This window comes from Lynx rufus, unplaced genomic scaffold (genome assembly GCF_022079265.1).
Source record: "Lynx rufus isolate CCGP_SWC_20201006 ecotype Redwood Valley unplaced genomic scaffold, mLynRuf1.p SCAF_3, whole genome shotgun sequence".
In the NCBI taxonomy this organism is placed as follows: domain Eukaryota; kingdom Metazoa; phylum Chordata; class Mammalia; order Carnivora; family Felidae; genus Lynx; species Lynx rufus.
Genome location: NW_025814845.1, coordinates 87,411,970 through 87,437,805, shown reverse-complemented (window position 1 = coordinate 87,437,805; position 25,836 = coordinate 87,411,970). Strand labels below are relative to the sequence as shown.

Genomic DNA, 25,836 nt, shown 5'->3' with positions numbered 1-25,836 from the left:
AAGAGTGCAGATTCAGAAACGGATGTGAGAGTGGGCCAGGAGGAAGAGTTGTAAAGATGTGTGAGCAGGTGGATGTAGGCTGGAGGAAGATGCAAGAGTGCAGGGCAAGCTCGCAGGGTGGAACACATTTAAGAGGAAAGGTGAAGGTTTTGGTGGGGTGCTGCCAGTAGACATTTAGACGGAAGTATAAGGAAGGGGGAAATTAAAGTTCATAAAATGGGAAGTAGAACTAGAGACAAAATAACCCCAAAAGAGGCATCTATCAGTGGACACCACTAAACGAGAATTGATTTAGACCCTTTGGGAATGGCATATTTCAACTGCTCACAAATTACATGCATTGGACAATACGGCAAGACTATCCAAAGGTAAGTCAGACTACACAGACTCATGCTCTTTCCTTTTTTAAAATTTTTAAAAATGTTTTATTTATTTTTGAGAGAGACAGAGTGAGAGCAAGGGGGGGCAGAGAAAGGGAGACACAGAATCCGAAGCAGGCTCCAGGCTCTGAGCTGTCAGCACAGACCCCAACATGGGGCTCAAACCCATAGACCGTGAGATCATGACCTGAGCTGAAGTCAGATGCTCAACCAACCGAGCCACCCAGGCGCCCCTGCAGACTCACTCTCCTACACCAAGCACACACACCTAGACTAGGAAAACACATAGAAGGGGAGGAGTCTTCCCATCTTGGGATGACAGGAAGAGAGCAGGAGTTAGGAAGGCTTCCCAGAAGACGTGGCATTTGAGCTAGCTCTTTGACATGAACAGGAGAAGAAGAAAAGGTCATCTGGGAATGGAAGGCACCAGCAACAAATAAGGAAGGGACGAGAAGGGAAGCCAGAGAGCACAGTATCACCGAAAGACGGACCAAATCTAGGAATTCATGGACTGCTTATTTTGCCTTTTTAAAATAGATTCTGTCTTTGCCTCAACATTTCAGTTCTTTGAAGGCAGGGAGCATGTCTTACCTGGCTGCCCCATGACGCTTCTACAGAGAAGGTTCCTGCATTTTAATTTAGCATTTATACTTCTTCAATTCTGGTATTGACTAGTTGAATTAGTAAAACACCATGCTCTATAATTATACAGCACTTTTATCCTTAAATGTCATTTATATTGGTGACATCATTTAAGAAGCAGTAATGGGTATACGTTTCAGTGAACTGACCCAGACCCCACAAGTGGGTGGCGACAGCGGCTATTCCCACTAAGCCACCTGAACCCCCGCTGCATGAAAAGGGGGCCACTGCATTTAAAGAAAAGAAAATCATCCCAGGATAATTTCACTGCTCTCACCTTTTCATTGGCCATTGAATGGTACCACCAAAACAGCCGTGTTGTAATATAATAAGCAATGATCACGTCGACAGTATAGTGTTCATGTGCTACAAGAATGCAGATGATCCCGGCGGCACTCAGCAGCCAGCAGATTAAATGATACCACCAGAAGTGACGAGGCGAATCTAGACGGGAGGAAAAGTATAGAGTTAGTAAGATTCCCAGAGATGAATTTAATGATGACAGTCTATGTTAATGACCTTAAGTAGAATAATCTAAGGTCAGGAAGTCACTGGAAGAAGAAAACCGATTAACCCAAAATGAGTCACTGTGAACAGTCCGGGATTTGCTCAGGTACAAAGAGACAAGGAGGGGACCACCGGGGGCAGGTCTCATAGTCATTCATCGGGGAACAGTCACTCCCTAGGTATTCTAGGCCTTGTCCGCTGCTAAGTTGTTCAATAAGGAAGAGAACAGAATTGTTTATCAGGTTGGTTGGAATTGGCTCATATTGGCTCACAGAAGAGATCCCACTGGAAAGAAAAGCAGTAGGGGTCAAAAGAAAGGGTAGTTGTTAATGAAAATGTAGGGAAAAGTAAGAAAGCAGGAGTAATTTCAGGTCTTACAGAAACGTATTTTGATTTCTCCAGGGGGAGAAAAATGGCATTGTGGCCAACAGTATTTTGCTTCTCAGCAGTTTCATACTATTATTGCTAATCGTGACTATGAAACACTCCCGATGTAAAGCTTAGGGTTCTGGCTCATTCACTTGTGGATTTTAACCTTCTCCTAGTGAGTCCAGTAAAAAAGGTCATTATATTGATTAGCTAGAGGAGAGAACCAGAGCACTCATCAGGTGAAATGCGATCATACACCCCACATCCCGCGCACACAAGTGATGAGGACACAGGCAGCAACCTCTGGTTCATCTCTAATAACTTTCCCTTTTTTCTTTTTCTTTAATAGCTGTGTCTTTTTTTTTCTATTTTAAAGCCTTATTAACTCACAAAGTTAATAATCTAACAAATTTATTTCATATTTAACTGTGTTTACATTCATAGTGACATTTATTTCTAAGTACAGCACAATGGTAGAATGCCAAGAGAATCCATTTCCAGAAATCCAGATGAAATAAATACAAAATCAGGTATCATTCAAATGAAGAATATTTTTTGGTGAAATAGCTGTTGCTCTTTTGGTTTCAAGTATAACAGGAAGTTTATAAACCTGTTTGCATTTGGAAGTCTGCTGTTTAATTTTTGCATGCATGCCTTATCGCTTCTCAGTTGGTTCATCCTGGCACAGACTTCTAGCAGACAATGGATAGACTCCTAGAATTTTAAAGCTGGAAGAAGCCTTACCCTTTACAGCCTGGTGGCCACATCCAGGCCCCATAACTGTTCCATTAGGTGGAGAGTACTCAAAATTGAACCAACTCTTAGAAATCTGGAGATTTCACGAAATATGCATTCTGCAGAACCACAGACTCCACCCTTCTCTGAAGCTTCACAGCAGCTCAGTTCCCTTTGCTTATAAGGTCATCTGGTACTTATTACCTTGGAAGTTAAAAATGGTTGGGCAAACCAGAACAATTTTGTATTTGTTTATCCACAAGAAGCAAAGCTGAAGTATAAAAGGAGTAAAGAGATGGGCCGAGTGGTCATTTAGTACTTGTGGAATTGAAAATGAAGTTTTAAGAATGTCTGGAGATACTAACACTGCTCTTCCATAAAAATGTATTCCCATTTATGCTACCACATTGGGACCACTGCTCACTAACTGAGAACACTGGCTGGCTGAGCCAAAGAAAAGATTTAATATAAATTATTTTGAAACAGAAATGGGAAAATGGTAACTTTTCTGCTTTCCCATTCCACCATAAGGATTAATAACATCAGGCTGAAAGAGGATGACACAAATATTAATTCACCCCACTGCCTGTGTGGGATCCAAGCCCTACAGACATTGAGTCATACAGACAATGGACTTTGTGTGGTAGCATGGTAGGAAGGAAGGAAGGAAAGACAGAAGGGAGGGAGGGGGAAGGAAGGAAGGAAGGAAGGAAGGGAGGGAGGGAGGGAGGGAGGGAGGGAGTTTTTCCCTCTCTAGCAGCAAGGCACTTGGTACTAAAAGCTAGGCTGATTTCTTCAGGCCAGTTTTATAAGGAACCTAGGCCTCAGTGAAATATTTGCACAACTGTGTAAAGCTCCCCTCTGTGTAAAGCCCACAAAATGGTCCTGGTCCCATGTTTTTATCTGTTCTCTTGACTAAATTAAAATCTATTCATGACAACCAGGCAAACAAGGAAAGAGACCAAACAGATCAAAAGGCAGGAAAACAAAAAAATATATGAATGATGCATCTGATTCTAGAAGCAGACGGCTCAAAGAAACCATCTGGGACCACTGCTTACTCTGAACCAGAACACAGGGCATCACTTAGAAGGTGACTGTTTTTCCTAATTGCATAGGAAACGGGCACAAACGTGGAATGCTCTGTCCATGTACAGAACTGATGCTAGAGTTGAGTTTGTACTTAGCATTACAGATTTGCCATTTCATTCCTCACCAAAAATTAGAAACATCAGAATGTAATTCTTTCACTGCTGTATGTTAACTCACACAGTTTTTGAAACCTCAAGCCAAAATCACGTTTTGGGAAGAAAATATCTCTACATACTGCATAGCCTTTATCAGAGCATAAAAATAATCACAAGTTGCCTTGCTATTGTCCTGAGGTAAAAGAAAGAACAATAATGGGCAATATATCTGGACTGTTCCTTAGCAATTTTATAAGATCAGACAAGTTGGGCTCCCAAATATTCTAAAGAGACCCAAGAAATTAATAGCATAACCTCTAGAGTCAGCCTGCTTGAGGTTGAATACTCCATCCTCCAATTACCAACTATGGACCGTGGGAAGTCACTCTCTCTAAGTGTCCTCTCTGAAAAAGGGGAAAACAGTGCTGCTCTCATGGGGTGGCTGTAGGATTAAATGAGTTATTTTGCATCAAGGACTTAGAATAGTGCCTGGCACAGAGTATTATGTCTATTTGCTATTATTGTTAGCATCACTTGGTCTTCAGTTATTTTCTAAAACTGACCTTCAGTTTCCTGGGGTGTTTCTTGCCATTACTTGCAACTCACCATGGCTTCGTTCCAACATGCAGCTCCTCCCTGCCTCACCCTCATCTTCTTCTCTAAGTTTTCTATGATTCTCAGATTAGAGAGAAACTCCTATAGCACGAGTCCACCTCTGGACTAGAAAATAATTGATCTTACACACTGGTGGAACTCTTCCCAGCAAAAGTTAGAGTTAGAGTCATCAACAACACAGATCTCTCTACTGGCTCATCAGAACCAATAACTACATATGAGAAATAACTGACATTGAAGGAAGAGACAACCCCCGATATCGGTGCAGAAACAGACTCAGGTTCCTCCCCATTACCACCTCTGGTAGAAATGTGAGGACAGAAATAAGGGGAAAGGTCCAGAACGGCCTCCACCTTATGTCAGGAATAATGAAGCCTGTGCATTTAACATGCTACGCTCCCCACTCTAAGTGTGTGTGTGTGTAGCACTTACAAAGGAAACACCTCAAACTACACAATTCTTACCAAAAAAAAAAAAAAAAAAAAGACTTCCTCTGCTGCAAATAATCTCAAATCTTTGTCCTAAAGCCCTCAAAGCGGAACTGAAACCTGAGACCCCAAGCGGCCTATGGGGACAAGAACTCACTTATGTGCCACTGACAGATAAACTGTGATGTCCATACTGCCATGAAGTAAGGCTAAACCTGTTTAGATTAATGACAGGCCAAGAGAGGGTAGAAGAAGCAGGACAACAGAAGGGCAGGCGACCTTCTGTTGGTCTTTGCCAAAAGGCCTCTTTACAATGCTGAGGAAGTGAAGAAAGTGGAGATAAAGTTCTAAGAAACAATATGGAGTATTCTGGAACTAAAGGTGAAGGTTAACCTGACCAGCTTTGCAAAAACGAAGGAAAAGGTATCAATTACTTTGAAAGGACTTTGAGGTGATGGGTCTACATAAATGGAACCTCAGAAATCTACAACAATGGGATCTGCTGGGCAGCTAACCTCAAACACAGCTCCCATGATGAAGGAGGCACCATGCCAGCCATGAAAGCTGCTGGGCTCCACAAGGATTTTGTATAATGGCAATTAAGTGTACAAATATGGAAAGATACTTCAGATTCTTGCCTCCATGTTTTGTATGAAGAAATGATCAATATTGGCAAAATATTTTTTGAAGATGCCTATTAAAGCACAGAAGTCAGCTGGAAAATGGTGAAACTGAAATGGGACAAGAAAACATCTAAAAAAAGGGGAAAACATCAAATTATTTGGAATGATGGAATGGAAGTTTCATACAATGGAAATTTCACACTCATAAGTCATTTACATTCAGCTTTCCAGTGCACTGATTCTGTTTGTAATAAACTTAACACCTATTTGCCAACACTAAAATAGCTTTTCATACCTTGAGAGGTTCTAATGAGGGACTGAGACATTCTGGAGCCAGATTAAATGTTAGAGAATCCAGGGCCAAGTTTTAAGTCTCCCATGTTCAAATCACATAGGCCTAGTTGGAATGAATTAAATACACTCAGACACACACACTCTCACACACTTGCACACCTGTACCTTCCATAGATATCAAGCCCAAAGGGTAAGAGTTCCCATAAGTTTCAGGGCCCAGGGATCCCTCCCACTACAGCGGTCAATAGAGTGGGAATGAGTTAGTACTCACATTCTTTGATGAACAAATAAGTAAGTGTCAGCACAACGGTGTGACCACTGAAGAGGAAGTCTCCACACAAGATATGGGATCCAGTTATGGACAATCCACCACCAGAAATCAACCGTAGAATCCGTTGTACTTTTGCCTGAGAGTCTCCGTTGAGCTGAATGACACAAGAAGATAAGGAAGAAACTTTACAAGCCGATAAAAATCACATTTCATCCTAATTTATAAGATATTTAGAAAGGTCAAAACAAAACAGCTAAAAAAAATTCACCAGGCTGTGCTTTTTTAACTTAAAAACTCAAAAAAAATCCAAGAGGGTAGCTCCTCAAACTAGGTTTTATTCATTTATTGGCGAGTTTTAGTGACATGCTTTAAATTATTCAATATGTTACTAATAATATGTTTTGGTGGTAGTGTGTCCTTGGGCAAAGCTTTTAAAAATATTAATAACCAATGACTTCACCACAGCTATGCACTGAAAAAAAATCAAAGCTACTTTCTTTCCTCTTTTTAGGGGGAAGTCAAGGTTTTGGATGGTTAATATTTGATTCAGCTGAATACCACATAACTAATATTCTAAAGTGTATTCAGACCTTGTGTTAAGTGGGCAGCCGAAAGTGTACAAATAGCTGTATTAATATCTGATCAAAACATTTCACAGTTAAAACGGGGAGCTGCAACACATTATATAATTTAAACAGGTTTGAAAATGATGGATTAGAGATGTATTGGGAGCTTTAAAAATGAGTAGCTTTGATCAGGAAAACCATCCTCCAAAGAAATAATCTGTGTGTTACTGCAGAGGGTCAGAAGAGAGTCCCTAGAACAATGGTGCAGAAGCCCCTAGAAGCCACCATGATGACACGGGAAACAATGATGGGCCAGGATAGGAGTTTGACCCAATAGTCAAAAGCTTATATCCCATGAAAATTTTAGCATATGGGAAGGAGCAGTGGACTGAGCTGGTCAGAATAATAGGCATGAAAAATTGGAAAACTGAAGTGCTTGGGGGTCCAGGGTTTCAGATCAGCCTAGCATCAGCTGAAGAGGCTTAGAAAATCAAAGAATGATATTCAGAAATATATTCAGTAATAGTACACAGGAGAGGAGAAATATAGAAAGACCACTAATGACTATTCATTTGGCACCTAGGGGGACAGTTGTATGCCATGCTGTCTTTTATACTCAATGATCCCTGAACCATGGCCAGTCCAGCCTTGATGGTGGTTAAACTGGTTGTGAAGACAGGTAGTACCCTGCCCAAGTGGATGCATGGGGTGAAGGAGGGTAGGGTGTGTACAAATGGATGGGAGGAGAGTCTGGGAGGAGAGAAATTCAATTAGCCTCTAAAGCAAGTAGAAAACCATCTTATCCAGTAGAGTAGGAATCAGGGCATGATTCTTTGCCCAAAACATCACTACTGGGGAGCCTAAACATTTCCTGATAAAAAACAATTCATATGGATCTGGAAAGCTTTCTGGTATCCAGATGACCTATGTAAAAAGGCAAACACACCATGATTGGTTAATAGTTGAGAATAAAGCTCTGTAACAGAAAATGACATAAACCATGATTAGAGGGTAAAGTGAGAAAAAACCTTCTTCAAAAGTTTGTTTAGGGCAAGCCCAGCTGGCAAAAACACAACATAGATATTTTATCAAGACTTGATAGTCCAGGGGTTCCTGGGTGGCTCAGTCAGTTAAGCATCCAACTCCCAATGCTCAGGTCATGATCTCACGGTTCATGAGTATGAGTCCCGCATCAGGCTCTGGGCTGACAGCGCAGAGCCTACTTGGGATTCTCTCTCTGCCCCCTCTGCTCTTTCCCCGCTCATGCTTGCTCACTCTCTCTCAAAATAAACAGACATTACAAAAAAAAAAAAAAAGTAACAGGTGATCTTGCCTTGAAAAGACAGGCTCTAGAAGGCTGCAAAGGATCCACATCTGAGGAAGGAGAAGTACTGTGGACAGAACTACAGGACTCATTTCAGGTTCACCTCAGGAAATGTGTGCTGTAAACTACATAAAATTATGGATACGCCCTTCATGTGCAAGACAGAACCTAGCCGGGTGCTTTATCAGATCAACCACAGTCCTTCAGGAATTTCTTGTCACGTGGTTGGGACAAACAACTGTCAACACGGAGATCAAATAAAAAAGTACATACACTGCCCAACCATTGTGTTTCCAGTTTAAAAGGACACATGACTCTTCATTTCAAAACCCTAATATATATATATATTTTTATCCGCTCATCGTTCCCAACTCAACACTCTAATTTTCTTTTTTTTTTTAAATTTTTTTTTTTTAACGTTTATTTATTTTTGAGACAGAGAGAGACAGAGCATGAACAGGGGAGGGTCAGAGAGAAAGGGAGACACAGAATCTGAAACGGGCTCCAGGCTCTGAGCTGTCAGCACAGAGCCCGACGCGGGGCTCGAACTCACAGACTGTGAGATCATGACCTGAGCCGAAGTCGGACGTTTAACCGACTGAGCCACCCAGGTGCCCCCCAACACTCTAATTTTCTAAGGGCAGAAACACTTAAAGCCATCAGTCCCTTTACCTGGGATTAGATGGGCCCCAAAGGTATAAGCAAACTAGGAGCTAAACTATTGCCCCACATTCTCTTCTCCCCTCTTCCTTTCAGCAGCCAGGGTGAATGGAGATTTCTGATAGCACTGGATTCATTATGCCTTTACAGAATACAGAACAGAGGAAGCACTCTCTCTCCTTGCTCTGTCTTTTCTCAGTTCTTAATTCCTCAATGCTGTCACTGCTATCCTAGATATCAGTTCATGCTCAAGAAAGGGGAAAAAAGAGGGCGGGGTGAGGGTATAAAGAAAACTGAGGAAGGTCAGGGAAGGTAATGGTGAGAGTTGGGATTAATGGACTTATTTTTCTAATTTTGTTCTGGTTCACTGGGACCCCCAACACTCACCACTTATGACTCTCGTTCTTATTAATTTCCTGATTTGTCAGACACCATTCTATGCCATGACTGGATATGGAACTGAAGATGCAGACAGCTAAGAGGAGAAGCATCAATCACAAGAGCCAAGGCAGACAGAGGCTCAGTGTTCTAAGGGTTCCTCGAACTGTCACCTCTGCACGCCTCTCCCCACAAAAAAAAAAGAAAAAAAAAAAAAAAGTACAAGACAGCCCAACTTTGTTGCTGCCAAACCAGAAAACTTACCTTGCAGACTGTCCCTTCAGTTCAGAAGAAAAGTCCTCCAGACATCCTTGGCCAAGATGTGAGGAAAACTTTCTCAGGGAACAGACTATAGTCATTCCAGCCCAACATTCTTGTATGTGGCAAAATGGGTTTGAAAAGCTAAATCATTTCATTCACGTTCTAATAACTGGGCCAACATTTATTTAAACACACTTCTCAGAACACACAGTTTGTGACTGCAAACCAAAGCTTGGATTGCTGGGTTGAAGCAAATTGTAAGCAAAAGACTTAAAGTAAAGCCCAAGACAGACAAGGGAGAAGGCAACTGGAAAACCGAAAGCCAAATATTTCACCAATCTTGTGAAATCACTCGTGGTGATTGTATCTTGTGAGTAACAAGTTTATTCGGCACCAAGGACTAGAAGTGACACCCTCTCACAGAGAGTGGTTTCAGTATACATGGTTCTGTCATTGCTCATAGCCATGAAGGACATTCTACACAGTCAGCAACAGAGGAGGCAGGTAGATTACCTAACAGCCTTGTGACCACAAAAATCTAAGGAGCACTCAAAGCCAGTGGCTGAACCACATTTAGAACACAATTCTGACTCTTGTTCCATAACACCCTATCACCTCTAGTCAAAATGATTTTTGTTTGTTTTACCGAACCATTACTCAGGCACCTATAGCCTGCTTATGCTTCAGGAAGAGGTCTTGACAAATGAACATGGGGGCTATTTAGTTAGGATGCCACCAGAGCTTCCATTGGGAGTATTTGTAGCTTGGTGATCCAGTGGTATGTTTACTGATGTGGCTTCTGAAAATTGCAACTCTTCCAGGGAGGATAATCTTTAATTTACTTTCTTTCTATAATCATAGCAACTCATCTCTGCAAACCTCATCCATTACTAGGATGGGCTTGCCTTCTTTTCTGTGCCCATTTCTTCATTTAACACATAGCAATAACCCCTTAGAAGTGTTTTTACATTTCTGAACTTCTTCCATGCCTTAAATTAGTTTCACTAAAAATCAGCCAATGTTTAAATTCAATATGTACACTGTTTTAATTACAGATACTTTCTGCTTTGATGGCTTTGGAAAATTATAGCTTCTCCAAACCACACCTATATTTGGTGAGGGAGACTGTTGACTTAGAACAACTCTATTTTTCCTTCCACCTTGGACATCTGCTTAGTGTTCAGTAAAATATGATGTTAGACTTTACTCCCTTGTCCAGAAAGCACATGATTTGTATGCTTCTTTTTTTATAAACCAGGACATACTGGGGTCTAAGATGATTAACAGCTCTCTCACGAAGTGGCTCTACCTGGAGAGACTGTAAACCCTGCTTAAGACAGTTTCAGTATTTATTCCCACAATGTATTCCAGCAAAAGGCCCCTCTAGCTTTCCAACTGCTAAAAACTTTGGGGTCATCCTCAGCTTCTTTCTTCTACATCCATATCCAACTTATTAGCACATCCTGTTGGCCTTACCGTCAAAATTCATCTTGAATTGAATGACTTCTCCTCATCTCTTGCCGCCACCACTGAAGTTCATTTTCAGTGGGCCACAAAGGGCCTAGGGGACCCAAGGCCTGTCCCACCTCCATTCTTTCCACCTCTACTCAGCCACATGAGCCTCCTGACACCTTTTAAATCTACTGTGACTAAGCTATTTCCTTGGCTTAGGGCTCCCCCCAACCACATGGCTCACTTCCTTATCTTGTTTCCTGCCCAAATGCTTTCTTACTACAGAAGCCTTTCTGATCTCTGTATAAAGTAGTACCTGTCCTCAGCATCGCTCTTACCCTTACTCAGCTTTTCTGTTTTTCATCTGATAGCAACCTGACGTATCATTATGTGACAAGGTGTGCATTTATTTCTCAGTTGTCATCCCCCAACAGAATATAAGCTTTAGAAGAAGAAAAACTTTGTTTTGGTCATGGCTGTTGCTACAGTGCTGGCCTGGTGCAGAACAGGAGCTTAATACTTGAATGAATGAATGAATGAATGAATGAATAAATAGGTAAATAAGAGGGCAAAAAAGCAGAGTTGAACACCCCACTGTAACTTTTAGTTAGTAGAAAATGAACGTCTAATGCGCAAAGATACACATTTTATGAACATATATAAATTTCTTCCCCCAAGTCTAAAGAGAAACAAAAACTATATTAGATTGCAGTTAACACATATGAAAGTGTCTAAAGAGCATGTCAATAGGGAGCAGGTGTTCAATAATCGTTTTCTTCATCTCCTCTATATGGTAATTCAGAGGTACTTACCTTTGGGGCACACTGGAAATGCATTCCAGGCACAGGGAGAGTAGTAACATACATTGTGATACAGCGATACAGGTATAAAGTTCCAATGATAAAAAAGAATCTGCGCCCCACAATTGACCTAAAGGAAAAACAGGGGTGGGGAAAACAAGTTTACTTGTTGTTTCTGCTCCTAATGCATTATCAAACAACGTTTAACAGAATAAAGAATAATACAGAGTGGCATTAACAGACCACAGTTTCACAGCTCAAAGGCTTATTTGTGAACTGCCCACCCCTGCAATCCCATGGAGAGGCCATACTGTAGCTTTCAGAAACAGAGGTTCACATATTGTGATAATTCTAGGTGGGTTGGGACCCAAAAGGAGTGTCTGTGGGGAGTGGGGGAGTTAAAGTTGACTCAGGGTTCTAGACAACCACCTCTCCTAAAAAAGTTACTCTTTGTGCCAAAGAATTCAATGAACTATGTTTTCAGTCAACTCACTGCATTAATAAAACCTTCTCTTGAGAACATATCAAGGTATAAACGAGCCAGTCACAGAGGAATTAACTAATGAGCCAAGGTGATACTATATAATTGGACACATAGGGAAATGGGACAACTAATTTAACCTAAGTTATATAAGCAAGGTTTATTTGGAGACCATCCAAAAGGATTTTCACAACTTGAGCATGAACTATTTTGTCTATGACTATATAGATTTTTAAAGAATTAAAAAAAATTTTTTTTTAATATTTACTTTTGAGAGACAGAGAGAGACAGAGCATGAGCAGGGTAGGGGCAGAGAGAGAGGGAGACACAGAATCTGATGCAGGCTCTGGGCTCCGAGCTGTCAGCACGGAGCCTGACACGGGGCTTGAACTCATGAGCTGTGAGATCATGACCCGAGCTGAAGTTGGACACTCAACCGACTGAGCCACCCAGGCACCCCAATTTTCAGAGAATTATATTTTGAAACTGTCCAAAGTATCCTTGTGCATTTACGGGTATTTACCAGTGAAGCTCTTAACTGATGAGTTTACCCTTGTTTTATTCAACCTTGATCCAAAAAAGCAATAAATAAATAAATATCCCACAAGTCCTTTTATACTTTCGATTTTTTGGTGGAAACTGATATTAGTCCCTGTCCTGGACCACTAAGTCCTCACTCCAAGGCAGTGGTTTCTAGAGGGTGACTCTGAGCACACCTCAGGAATCCTCCACAGGGGTAGGCCCTGCCTGCTCGCACCACTGCTTCACGGGTATCTGAATGGGCTTTGAGGGTTCCGAGTGTCCTTATGTCCAGTTGAAGATGACAACTCATTTTCTGCTATGCAGTTAGGGGTGGGTCTATAAACTCTGGGCTCTGGGGATTCAGAGATGGGCGGGGTCCATAAAGCCCCTAGAATTGCTAATTGTGACTTCCCTAGCACATAAACTGTATTACTCCAGGTCCCTCATTTTCAGAGCTCTCAAACTTTCAAAACTAATACTGATCAAAGACTTCTGGAAAAATAGGCAGTTTCAGGTATGTGGCATATTTTTAGTTTTCTCCCAGACTTTCATCTGATGTGGATCAAGGTCTAATTCAGGTAACTGTTAGGATTTCTAACTTATAGAATTATGTACAAATGTAATTTTAGTTGCATGTTTCCAGTAACTATTTTAAGAATATTCCAGGGTTTCTGGGGTCAAAATATAGAGAAGAAAAATACCTAGACTATTAGATGAAAGTATTTATTTAGTGCAAGGCCATTTATTTCAAAGGTTTGCTATGCTAACTATGCCTTTTCAAGTACTGAAAAGGAATGGGCGATAAACAGTGCTGAGTCTCTCCATTTGGTTAAGTGAAAAACAATTCATTCTTTGCTTCTAGCTCAGACCCAAAAAGTGTTGAACTGTGTGCTTCATGCTGTTAGACAAGGTGAAGTAATAAGCAGGAATTATTATGAGTCAATTATATTCATTCCAGCATTCTGAGTTCAGCTGTACTCAGAACTGAAAATTAACTTAGAAGGTAAAATGTGCACTCTGCAACCTTATTTAGAAAAATAACTAGAGCTAATGTTTTTTTTTCCCCCCCACAGCTTTGAAGATGCTTTAACAAAGAAGAGCAAGTAGGATTTCTCATTCAGCCAGGATGTTCAAAACATGTTACAAAAATTATTCTACTAGTTACTAAAATACATGATACAATTTTACCTCAAAAGTGAAAAAAAATTAGTATGATTTCCCCAACAAATTTCTGATGATGGGTTGTGACCAAAATGGTGGGTATCATTAAAATGTGTGGTTATCATTAAGATGTGTGGTCATCTATGACATGGTAAAATCTCAGGTGGTCATGGAGAGGCAGTGCATAACAACTCTTTAGATGAAGATTCAAATAAATTGAGACTGTACCTCTGGATAGAAGCCAGCTACTTACCAGACCCTGGAAAATATCTCTTTCCACATATATACAAATAAAATGTTGGCCTAAATTAAAGGAGAAAGCAAACACCTTTGGCCTATGCAGGCTCTCTTATTTTCAGTGTCAATTGTAGAAACCAGAAAGAGAAACACTAAAGTTCAACAAATGTATTGTTTGCTTTTGGCATAAAGCATACCATAACTAACAACTTTGGCAGCAAAAAGTTCTAGTAAAAGGCAGTTGATGGCTATCTTTTACTTACACATATTAAAGAAAATGTTTAGGAATGACTTTGGTTTGTAGAATAAGTTTTCGAAACTACAAACTTGAATTTGGGGAACTCTTCAGCAAATAGAGACTGAATTCTTCTATTCTCAAAGCAACAACCAATGGAAAGAACAATATGACATAAATTCTTTCTTCTAAAAATGATCTTGTGGTATTAATGTGAAAATCCTATTTGTGAATTTTTGAACAGTATGTATTGACTAAATATATATTACATTTTCAAAAGCTTCAGTTTATGAACGATGTTTTGATCAAACTTATACTTTAGTGATTTAATTGATAGAATCTTAGTAGAGAACAAATCTCCAAAGGATAAATGAAATGAAAAAGGGAATTGAGGGGCCTTGTTTTTATGGGCTAGCAGCGAGATTTCACAGGGAAGCAAAAATAACCACTTCAGAGCTATGTCCTATTTTTAAGTGTCTTTAAAGCAAAAGTACCTGGCTTCCTACTTCCTGATTGCTCCTGTTTCAAAACAAGGAGACTGAAACCAGTGAACTGAGAACTCCTTTGTGGTGCCACGGGGGAAACTGGACAGTGTGTTTACTTTAGAAGTCTAAAGCCCAAACTTCATAGACCCACATCTAAATTCAATTTCTAAAACTCTTGTGATTGGATTCCCAATAGGCAAAAGAAAAGGAAATGTAAAATTTGAGAACTCCTGAATAGAAGCAAACCTCAAAGAACGCCATTGACTATAGACCAATACAGTCATCACATTATGAGTAATAAGAGAAAAACACTTCCCAGTCTACTCCATTCCCCACCTGTTAAAAGCCTAAAATAACAAAAGCATGACGATGTGAATGTTATTCCTTTCCAAGCCTCTTGATTTATCATTCAGATACCACAGTACCAAGTTGCTTAAAATCAGGAACTGCACCTTACATTCATCAACTCTGAATCACCAACCACAGCATATCTGTAGTGTCCTCATATTTGCCCCTTTCATACACAGTTGCTCAACAAATGCTTACTTATTCAATAAGGTAGATCTTTGCATGGCTTCTTGTCATCAAATGCCTGGCTGGAATGAATTTATCAGACAAAACTGAGGAAGACAATTTCAATTATATATTTACTCCCTTAAATACAAGCTTACGGCAAGTCCCCCCAAAATTATTAGACCTACTTACTTGTATCTCAGAAACAGCCACTGGGTGATCCATAATCCAACTAATATAATCCCATTTATTTCTGATACAGAAAATGCCCATTTTACCCGATCAATGTAATCAAAAAACTTGTCTGGTAGCGGAGGGCTGAGCTCCTTGGGAGGCACCCTTTCGTGCACAACTGTGATCATGACGGTTGTTAAGACAAGGTTGAAAAGAGCGTACACAAAGGCGATCCCTGTTTTCCACCACTCCAGGGGAAATTTGTTCCTTGATTCAGTGGGCATAGCAATTTGGATATAGTCCGGGTACTTTTTGGTGCCCTTTCGCAACCCATTGGATAAGCTCTTAGGTTTACTGTTGCCATTTTTGTTTTCTTCTTCAACAGGCTCGGCAGGTCTTGTGTAAGTATTTGCGGGATCATTGGTTTGATTTTCCATATGTTCCTCGAGTTTTGCTGTCTCTATAATATCCATGGTCCCCCAGTCTTCAGATCAAGAAGGAGATGGTAAAGTTCTTGTTCTTTGTGCAAACTTAACTTTTTCAAATCCCTCTATTTCCGAGATCAACATGGACTCTTATAACTGATTTTGTTTCCTAGCACAAAGTGAAGAAGGTGGCCATCTGATTACTGTTCCTTCCATGCAGCTACCTGCTGTACAGTCACCACCTTCAAGAAAGGAAGCCAATTTTCTTTCTCCCAAAGGTGTTACTCACCTACCTGTAAAAAATAAAACAAAACTACGTTCAGAAACGGTGCGTGTCCAATTGTCAACCATCCAAAACAAAACAAAAGCATTATCAAAATAAGGAAGCAAATACCAAAGCCATTTGCTTTATAAATATATCATAAGAACATGGTGAAAGGTGTTGAGATGGAGTTTATTTGTAAAATACTGAGTTGTCTTATCTTGGGAATCTTGTCTCTTTCTGAGCTGATGTCAGTATTAATGGGAACATTTTAATAAATCCCTTTAAAATCTCTTTAAATAAAAATCAGGACCCAACTTGGCAAATACTTCATCAGACACTATTACTTGTTGCTAACCATGAAGTCACAATAAGTTAGAACCTCTCCAGAGACCACATCATTCTTTCCTAAGACTGTAGCTTTTCTGTGAACCTGGAAGAATAAAAAACTGATGAGGTGCTTACATGCATTGAATAATCGTTACTCTCTTCACTTGTCAAAGACTCAATTTTTTATTTCCTGGAGTCTTCTTAAACAACCACTTCTCAGAACAGATTCAAGAACCACATATGCAAGGTACTTAAGGTGGCATTGCCTCAGTTTATCCTTTTATATTTAGAGATGCACACCACACATCAGGAACGCGGACAGCCTTCAAAATAATACAGTGAAAAGACACACAAAGCCTTAGCTATGTTTTCATTCAGGGAACACGTTCCACTTGTTACTCGAGAAAGATAAAATCCTCCAGCTGACATGCTAAATTAGTAAGGAACCACATTTTGAGGCGGCCGGCACAATTTCTACCGCGCAACAGAAACTGACACCCTGGGGACCAGCTCCAGGCACTTACCACCGCGACACGGAGGAGGAAAGGGTGCCTTCGGCGGAGGCTCCGCAGGCTTCAAAGAGCAAAGACTTCTTCACAGCGCAGAGCCCCAGCACCAACTCTTTTATACTTGCTAGCAACACAGCCCCAGCTGTTCTCAATTTAGGAAAGCAGTATTTTAGTCGTGCTGCAGAACCCAGCCACCTGAAGAGGTTTTCGAACCTCGTAATTAGTCCCCACCCTGAGTACACTGCACAACTGCAGCGTAATTCTTCACATTTTAAAGGGCTCCCTTTCAGGGGAACTTTAGGAAAAAACAGGGAGGAGGAAAAACTCAAAGCAGGACAGCTAAACCTTCACTTAATGAAAGAAAGAGGGAAAAAAGGTAAAATGGCACAGTCAATAAGTACAGGCAATATTTGTTGACAGTATGGATAGCAAATAGATCAACCACACGCCTTTATTGTGCACCTGAACACCTCAGTGCCGAGGGCGCGACGCAGAGGCAATTAAAAGGAGTTTATTAAAAAACATGCCTGGCCTGAGCATTCATCCAAAGAGCTTGCAGTCTGAGGAGACAGAGCTCAAGTGACAACAAAACTACTGGGGAAGACAGAAAGGTGTACTGTAAAAGGAAGGACAAGGTGATCACTAGATAAAAACGTAGTTTTAGTTGTATCTCTGCTCCCCTGACAAGCTGTGTCTACAGAGAGGCACTGTCCACTTCCAGGGAAGTGACGGCATAAGGTGACCTGGAGAGAAACGGATGGTCACTGGACGACGGACACAGGCTAAGAGGTCTCACTGAGAAGCAGACATCTCACCTTTCTATGGTCCCTGTGAAAAGCCCCAGGCACTAAAACATTAGAGCAGGATGAGAAAGGACCAGCAACCCTGTGTGGAAACTGGGATTGACAGAGATCCTTTGTAGAACCCTAGCACAATGTTGTGGGAAGAGTAAGTACAAATAGCAAAGAGATGTCTTGTTAAAATATTTGCAAAACCAAACCTTTGACACCCTGGATTACCACTTCTAATGGAGGTGCCAAAACACCAACTCAGTCGTTGCCTGTCTCTTTTCACCACATCTAGGCTAATCCACTAATAGTCTCTTGCCAAACTCATCAAAATTCTCTCCAACTTTACTACTCCACATCTGCTCCTAGCCTGGTGTTCATATGTGAAAGAAGCTTGTGATTTTGAAACCCACGTCCACTGGCGGTCTTTATAAGGTAGCTATCCAGTTCTAGAACACAAAATGTAGAACAGAAGAAAATCCAATTAGTTAACTGTTTTTTTTTTTTTTTTTCCTAAGAGGAAGCACTCAGCCACTCACCTCATGGGACAACTGTGAGGATGACTGAAATAATTAATCATAAAGAGCTTTGCACTACTGGGAGTAAGAGCACTTGGTGTGTGCAAAGCCCATTTATCGTCATTAGTAGCAGGATTGATATTTTCCTTGGGATTTCATTAAGAAGACTGAATATACAAAGCACATTCATCCTGTGTCAACCAATTTTGTGACACAATGTCACCGAGATGATGACTACAAACATATTCATTTCTATGGTGATCCTTTGCTACCAAGTAAGTATCTGGGAAAGTGACAAAAACCACAATAGTTTCGATGGACAGCAATCCCATCGGTTCATTTGTTTACGGTATTATGCCAGAGCACAAGGCAGATGAAACCTTTCCAAGTCCTTACATTGCAAAATACCAGAAGTTAACCTAGAGAATATTAAAAAAAATTTTTTTAATGTTTTTATTTATTTTTGAGACAGAGAGAGACAGAGCATGAACAGGAGAGGGGCAGAGAGAGAGGGAGACACAGGATCCGAAGCAGGCTCCAGGCTCCGAGCTGTCAGCACAGAGCCTGGGAGCGGGGCTCGAACCCACGAACTGTGAGATCATGACCTGAGCCGAAGTCAGATGCTCAACCGACTGAGCCACCCAGGTGCCCCAGAAAAGTTAAAGACCTGTATAGACTAATCTTCCTTTTGAAGGAAAGCGCAAAACTCTGAAACTTTTTACACTGATATTCTGTTAAGTTGTTTTTAGGACAAAGAATGATTTATTCCAGAAGTGCAAGTAAGGTTTCAAATTAGGAAATGATTGTAAGAAAACACAAACATATGTAAACAGAAAAGACAGATTATCTTGAGGGAAGTACAAAAGGCATTTGATACAAATCAACATCCACTTGGTTTCAGGGGGAAAAAGTATTCAATAAAGGGAACAGAATTATCTATTTAGAAACACATTCTTTCAATGCTGGTATCCTGTAATATGTGTTTCAGTATCTGGTGTTACTCCTCTTTTCATCCCTAAATAAACTTTAGAATCTTTGTCAAATTACAAGAACACATTACTACTACTACTACTACTACTATTTAGGGGGTGGGGGGAGAGCACAAGCAGGGGAGAAGGGGAGAAAGAATCCTAAGCAGGCTCCACAACCAGTACAGAGCCCGATGCAGGTCTTGAACTCACAATCGTGAAATCATGACCTGAGCTGAAATCAAGAGTTGGACGCTTAACTGACTGAGTCACCCAGGTGCCCCAAGAAAACACATTATTAGCTTCTGTTTTATTTCTATCACCTCTATTCCATAAAGGGTTTGATATGACCATATTCATACATTAGTTATTCCCCTTAATAATCTCAATAGGATTTGTCCATGTAATTTGACAAAACAATTCCAAGATTCACACTGGTAGGTATTAGGTTATATATTACATAATACTAGGGTAATGACACTGAGTTATTCTATTTTGAGTTTATCCAAAGGAAGTAAGAATGTACACAAAATATTTCTGCATTTTTTTAAGTTTATTTATTTAGGGAGAGTGTATGTGTGCATGCTCCAGCAGGGGAGAGAGAGGGAGAGCATCCCAAGCAGGTTCCACGCCATCAGTGCAGAGCCCAACATGGGGTTGATCCCACAAACGATGAGATCATGACCTGAGCTGAAATCAAGAGTCAGACGCTTAGCCAACTAAGCCACCCTGGAACCCCTAAATGTATGTTTTCAACAGTCGTTGATATGAGAAAATTGAAAACAATCTAGTATCCAAAAACAGGGGGTTAAATGAATTATGGTTATCTCACTATCATAAAATACTATGTTTTGATGTAGTAACTATAAAGTGTGAGACAAGCATAGAAATATTACATAAGAAGGATGCAGTTACCCAATTAAAGACAAACTTAGATCTGAATAGGAGATGGAGAATCTCAGTAATTCATATCAGAGGTTATGGTTTTTAAAAACTGGGGAAGGGGCCATGTGACAGATACTCAAGGCTATCAGAAAAGGTATGGTTATCAAACTCATGATGCACATATCTCCTTAACAGTCCTGACCTGAGGCTCACTGATGGCAGCCTGTAGTGGAGACTGAGTATAGACATGAGCTCTTGTCACAGGGCTTAGAAATGCACTGCTTACTGGATCCCTATAGCAGCCTGGTTGTGCATTTGTAGTAGTTAAGAAGATAAGACATATTAAATGTGTAAATGTAGTTTAAAAATTAAGGAAACTTATCTGAGTTTAAAAATGGGTTTTAATGTTTAAAAAGAGGTCATCTATTAAAGAAAGAAGTTAAACACTGACGGAAGGAAATGTGTTTTTAACATCTGCAAGTTGGAATTATGAATAAAAGAAAATTTATACATTCAGCTTAAAGTCTTAGGAAAAACTAGGTCTTGAAACAATTTTAACGAATGGGAAATCAGTGGAAAGAAACACCTGATAAGTTTCTTAACAGACATAAAAGCTTTTCAGACTTAAAAACAAAACAACTCAGTTGTCACCATAAAGCCATTAAAAAGTCAAGTTGTAGAATTAAACAGCCACAAATAGTTCTCAGAAAATGCTACTTACCTAATTAATCCTCATAAAACCCTAGGAAATATTTTAAAGAAATTGAGGTAAAGTGAGATGCTCAAGGTCAGACAGGGAGAAAGAACAGAGCCCAGATTAGAACCAGGAATCTGACCTCAGGAGCCCGTATTCTTAATGGCACATCACCACCTCTGGTGCCATTACGTTAAGAGGTCAACAATATAGTCAGGAAAAGAAAAGTGACAACTATGAGTTTTTAACATTTTTTTTTAAAGTCTACTTATTTTGGGGAAGAGAGGGAGGGGCAGAGAGAGAGAGAGGATCCAAAGTGGGCTCTGTGTTAATAGCGGAGAGCCCGATGTGGGGCTTGAACCTTGAGATCATGACTTGAGCCAAAGTCAGACACTTAACCAACTGAGCCACCCAGGCTCAAGCTTATTATTTATTTATTTATTTATTTGTTTGTTTGTTTGTTTATTAATTTTTTTTAAATGTTTATTTATTTTTGAGACAGAGAGAGACAGAGCATGAACAGGGGAGGGGCAGAGAGAGAGGGAGACACAGAATCTGAAACAGGCTCCAGGCTCTGAGCTGTCAGCACAGAGCCCGACGCAGGGCTTGAACTCACGGACCATGAGATCATGACCTGAGCCGAAGTCGGATGCGTAACCGATCAAGCCACCCAGGCGCCCCTTATTTATTTTTTTTTAAATAGAGATACATAAATACTTAGGAAAGCCCTCTAGATAACATCAGAGGCATTTTTAAATCTCTGTTATTTTGCAAAAATTTGTATACACTTAGAGAAAATTTCAGTATATAATTCACCCCTCTTGTGAGAGGAAGAACAAAGGAGTCAATTAAGTATTTCCCATTACCCCTATCTACCATTTAACTATAGTTGTTAGTAATAAACTACCATTTAAATTTATCATATATCACTTTATGTTAATAAGATCCATTTTAGCTAAGATATGTCGTGCATATAAAGTTTTTTCAGAGATCAAAACACCTTACCTTTTCCTCTAATCTTAGAGCTCAGCTTGTATAAAACTCTTCCCACCTAAAATGGGCAAAAGTCCTACTATGCTTGCAGATAATGAAGGCATCTTATCAATCATGGGATTCTATTTCAGAAGCACTCAAAAAATTTTCTGAATACTTTTACTAATGAGTTCTTGAGAACTGAAAAGAAGATCTATAACTTACCAATAAATTATCATGTATTTTTGTGAAATACTTTCTCAACAAAAGTTAACATGAAAAGAGTCCTTATCAGAGCTTTATAGTAAGTTTTTTTTACTGCCACTGGGTTTATATAGGTATGATGATAGACTTAAAATTAGGGAAATGGGCAGGCTTTGTAGGGTGACAGCATGCTGGGAATGGATCTGGGAAAAGATTTTTTTTTAATTTATTGGTTTAAAAAAAATTTTTTTTAACGTTTATTTATTTTTGAGACAGAGAGAGACAGAGCATGAATGGGGCAGGGTCAGAGAGAGGGAGACACAGAATCTGAAACAGGCTCTAGGCTCTGAGCTGTCAGCACAGAGCCTGGCGCGGGGGTTGAACTCACAGACCGCAAGATCATGACCTGAGCCAAAGTCGGACGCTTAACCGACTGAGCCACCCAGGCGCCCCAAGAATTTTTTAAATTTAAAAGATAAAACCGAACCTCTAAATTTTGGGAGAGATAGCTTGGGTAGAGGACAGATGTTTTGGCTTCTGATACTGATTTACTATCCTTCATGAAGGCAGAGTAGACACCAGTTCAGTTGTTATAGAAGAAAGATCCAGGATATTGCAATGGTTGCCTGGGGCTGCTGGTGGGAATGGAGAGTGACTAGAAATGGGCTGCAAGTTTCTTTTCGGGGGATGTGAAGGTCTTAAAGTAGAAGGGATGATGGTTTCATAGTTCTGTAAATTAAAAAAAATCATTTAATTGCACCCTTAAAACAAATGAGGTAGGTATGTATGTATGTATTTATTTACTTTTGAGAGAGAGAGAGGCAGAGAGAGGGAGAGAATCCCATGAGGTGCAGAAAGAAAGGAATAGATGGTGAGAAGTGGGGCTCGAGCTCATGAACTGTGAGATCATGACCTGAGCTGAAGCCAGATACTTAACTGAATGACCCACCCAGGCGCCCCACAAATGAGTTTTTTACTATGTGGGTAATAATGACCTCATGAAGCTTTTTAAAACAAAACAAAACAAAACAAAACAAAACAAAACAAAACAACCACAGACTGTCATGCTAAGTTCTTTCTAAGGAACCAGAAAACCAAGGACTATCCCACACTCATTATGTTCCTGACTGACGTATCCCTGTCAAGGGTAGTACTTACCAACTGAGGACTTCTTTAGCAGTGATTCCACAACACACATTTCTAAGTTCTCTGCAGACAAGTTCAAGAACCAACCAATGAAAATCAAACAGCTTAATAAAATCTGTGTAAACTGTGCTCCAAAAAAACCCTTGTAGCTAAATAATATAAAGTGACAAAAAAAGATGGATTTTTCTCTAACAGAATTAATCAAAATTTACTGAGTTTATTAAAAGAATTAAAAAAAAATGGTCCATTGTTTTTCTCATTAAAAAAAAAATTGGGGGGCGCCTGGGTGGCTCAACTGGTTGAGCATGCAACTTCGTCTCAGGTCATGATCTTGCGGTTCAGGATTTCAAGCCCGACATGGGGCTCTGTGCTGACGGCGTGGAGCCTTCCTGCTTCAGATCCTCTGTCCCCCTCTCTCTCTGCCCTTGCCCCACTTGCATACTCTCAAAAATAAATAAAACATTAAAAAAATTGGTCACTTTAACTGGTGGGGTAGATAATTTAATACTTGTTGAAAGGAATACTTATTTACCCAGAGCAAATATTAGCTGTGTCAATTGGAAAACCGTAAACCGTGGCACTGGGAGCATTTCACAAGAAGGGATCATCTCCAGGCCATAGTGCAGCAGGAGAGGGGGAGGAGTGCGTGGCCTGTATTAACTGTTTCTGACTTACCTGTGACACAATAAAGTGCCTTCACTAAGATATAACTAGCAAAATGTTCCATTGGATGTTTCAAAATCTGGCTTCTATTTCCTAGCTGCTATTCTTTTTATTGCCAATGGCTGCAAAATTCTGATGATCAGATCTGATTCCAGTGTATATTGAAAAGACAAAACTGTCACCCTGGGGTTGAGAGACTGAAGTTCTCCAATAGGAGTTCTCCACTCAGAGAGCTGGAGTCACAGGGAAAGACAAGGTGACAGTCTGCGGTACAATGTGGAAGGTGGGGTGAGGCGAATAAATGAGTGAATGTGTAGATGGACAAGACAGACAGATTGGGAACCTGAAGACAGAAGAAGGCTGTAAATCGAGGTCAAGGACTAGGAAATATTTAAAATAATTCTTCAGTTTCCTTTAGGTATACTCTAAAGCAGATGTTCTCAGAGTTAAGGGGTAGAGTCAGGGACACATCACGCGCTTTGCCCAAAGGCTGGCTTATGCTTGCCCCAAACCCTTCTCCCCACCTCTATTCTGGATACATCTAGGAAAGCTTAGAGAATTTCAGGGGGGTAGGGATAGAGGGACTCCCCTGGTGGTTTCTTCTTTCTTTATCTGGTGTTTTCAGTGTTTGGTAGAATGAGGCTAGAATTTTCTACTTCCCACTCCTCTTTTCTGAACTCACTGCCAGCAAAGTATGATATGTCCATGGCCTCAGTAAGGTGAGTTGAAGTCTTGCCTTTGTGTCAAAATGCTTATCTACTTTAGCGTATGAGCAAAAGAAAGCCCCTCTCGTTTAAACAGACGTTTGCACTCTTAATAATCTGAACTGTAATTATGTCAATTCACAAGATACAGGACAGACATTTGGTCACTAGAATCATTCCCCCTGTCCCCCACCCCCACACCAGCACTACCTGCTGCATGTTTAACCATCAAACAAAAGCAGCCAGCACTTATTTAGTATAAATACCCTGGAGGCTTTACCAGAAAGGTTAAATCTACAGCCTAACTAAACAACAGTGATAATCACCTGTTTCTACATTCCTATTCTTCCTTATATACCCCAAAGATTTATACACCTAGAAACCGATTCTCTTGGGTTTTAATACTTACTACTCTGCAACAGGAGCACAGATTACCTATTGAAATGAGGATGTTTCTGGAAACCACAAAAACTCCATTTAATAGTTTTAAAATATATTAAGTCTGCAATGAGAGCTTCTATTTCCTAAGAACAGTGGCTGGTCTAAACAAAAAGCAGAAGTTAGGGCCAACAATTTCACATAGTCTCCAGACCACACATGTTCTAAATATCAGAAGACCTCATTCTAAGTAAGTAAAGAGATCACAGTCAAGTCAACAGTGTATTTCCTCATCAACAAAATAAAAAATGTTCTTAGATTTGGAAGCATATCTTATTTTTGGAAAACCATGATAAAAAATGAGAAGGAAACAAAGAATAGTAATTTAATAATTCTCTACTTTAATGGAGCTTCTTTATTCCATGCCCTTCAGGTTGCTTAGAAATACACCTATTGAGGGGTGCCTGGGTGGCTCAGTCAGTTAAGCATCCAGCTCTTGATTCTGACTCAGGTCATGATCTCACAGTTTCTCTAAGTTCAAGCCCCACATCCAGCTCTCTGCTGTCAGCACAGAGTCCGCTTTGAATCTCTCTATCCCCCTCTTTGCCCCCATCGCGCTCTGCTCTAAGAAACAAATACACATTAAAAAAAAAAAAAAAGAAATACACCTATTGATTTCTCCCTCTACCCCACTGTGACCTCACTGTGGGGATACTTTATTCAATTTCATAGCCTATTTAAATGGGTATTTAAAAACAATATCTTGAAGCTTTCCCTGCTGTTTACTAGAATCTCACCACTTTGGGATTTGAGTGAAATCGCCTGTAAGCAAGAACGACAGGAAGGAGGTAAGTGATCTTGCTCTAGTGCAGAGGCAAAGGTGAGGCTTTAGGAGCGACATTTAACCAGGCACTTGCAGTCCGTACACAGTGTGGTAACAGAGGAGAGCTGATGCTGAAGAACAGGAAGCTTACTCAATCCCCAGCACTGCTGGAGAAACGACACCCAGATACGCTCCGATACAACTTCCTCGTACAGGTCTAAAGTCTAGAATCAGACGTTTTGATAGGAATCTAAAACATAACAGTTA

The 25,836-nt window shown here is 40.3% G+C and overlaps 1 protein-coding gene across 4 annotated transcripts in view; it reads right to left on the bottom strand.

Moving 5' to 3' along the window:
* SGMS2 (sphingomyelin synthase 2) overlaps positions 1 to 25,836 on the bottom strand; it is an 87,202-nt gene that overhangs the window by 4,577 nt on the left and 56,789 nt on the right. For 3 of the 4 annotated variants that reach the window (XM_047092110.1, XM_047092109.1, XM_047092105.1), the window contains exons 2-5: positions 15,319 to 16,018; positions 11,505 to 11,622; positions 6,052 to 6,205; positions 1,300 to 1,466 (exon numbers count right to left, since the gene is read on the bottom strand). In XM_047092110.1, coding sequence (XP_046948066.1) covers positions 1,300 to 1,466; positions 6,052 to 6,205; positions 11,505 to 11,622; positions 15,319 to 15,773 — 894 coding nt within the window. In that variant the 5' untranslated portion in view covers positions 15,774 to 16,018. Of the gene's footprint in view, positions 1 to 1,299; positions 1,467 to 6,051; positions 6,206 to 11,504; positions 11,623 to 15,318; positions 16,019 to 16,452; positions 16,617 to 25,836 lie in introns of those variants that run through there. The other variant, XM_047092108.1, reaches the window with a different exon arrangement.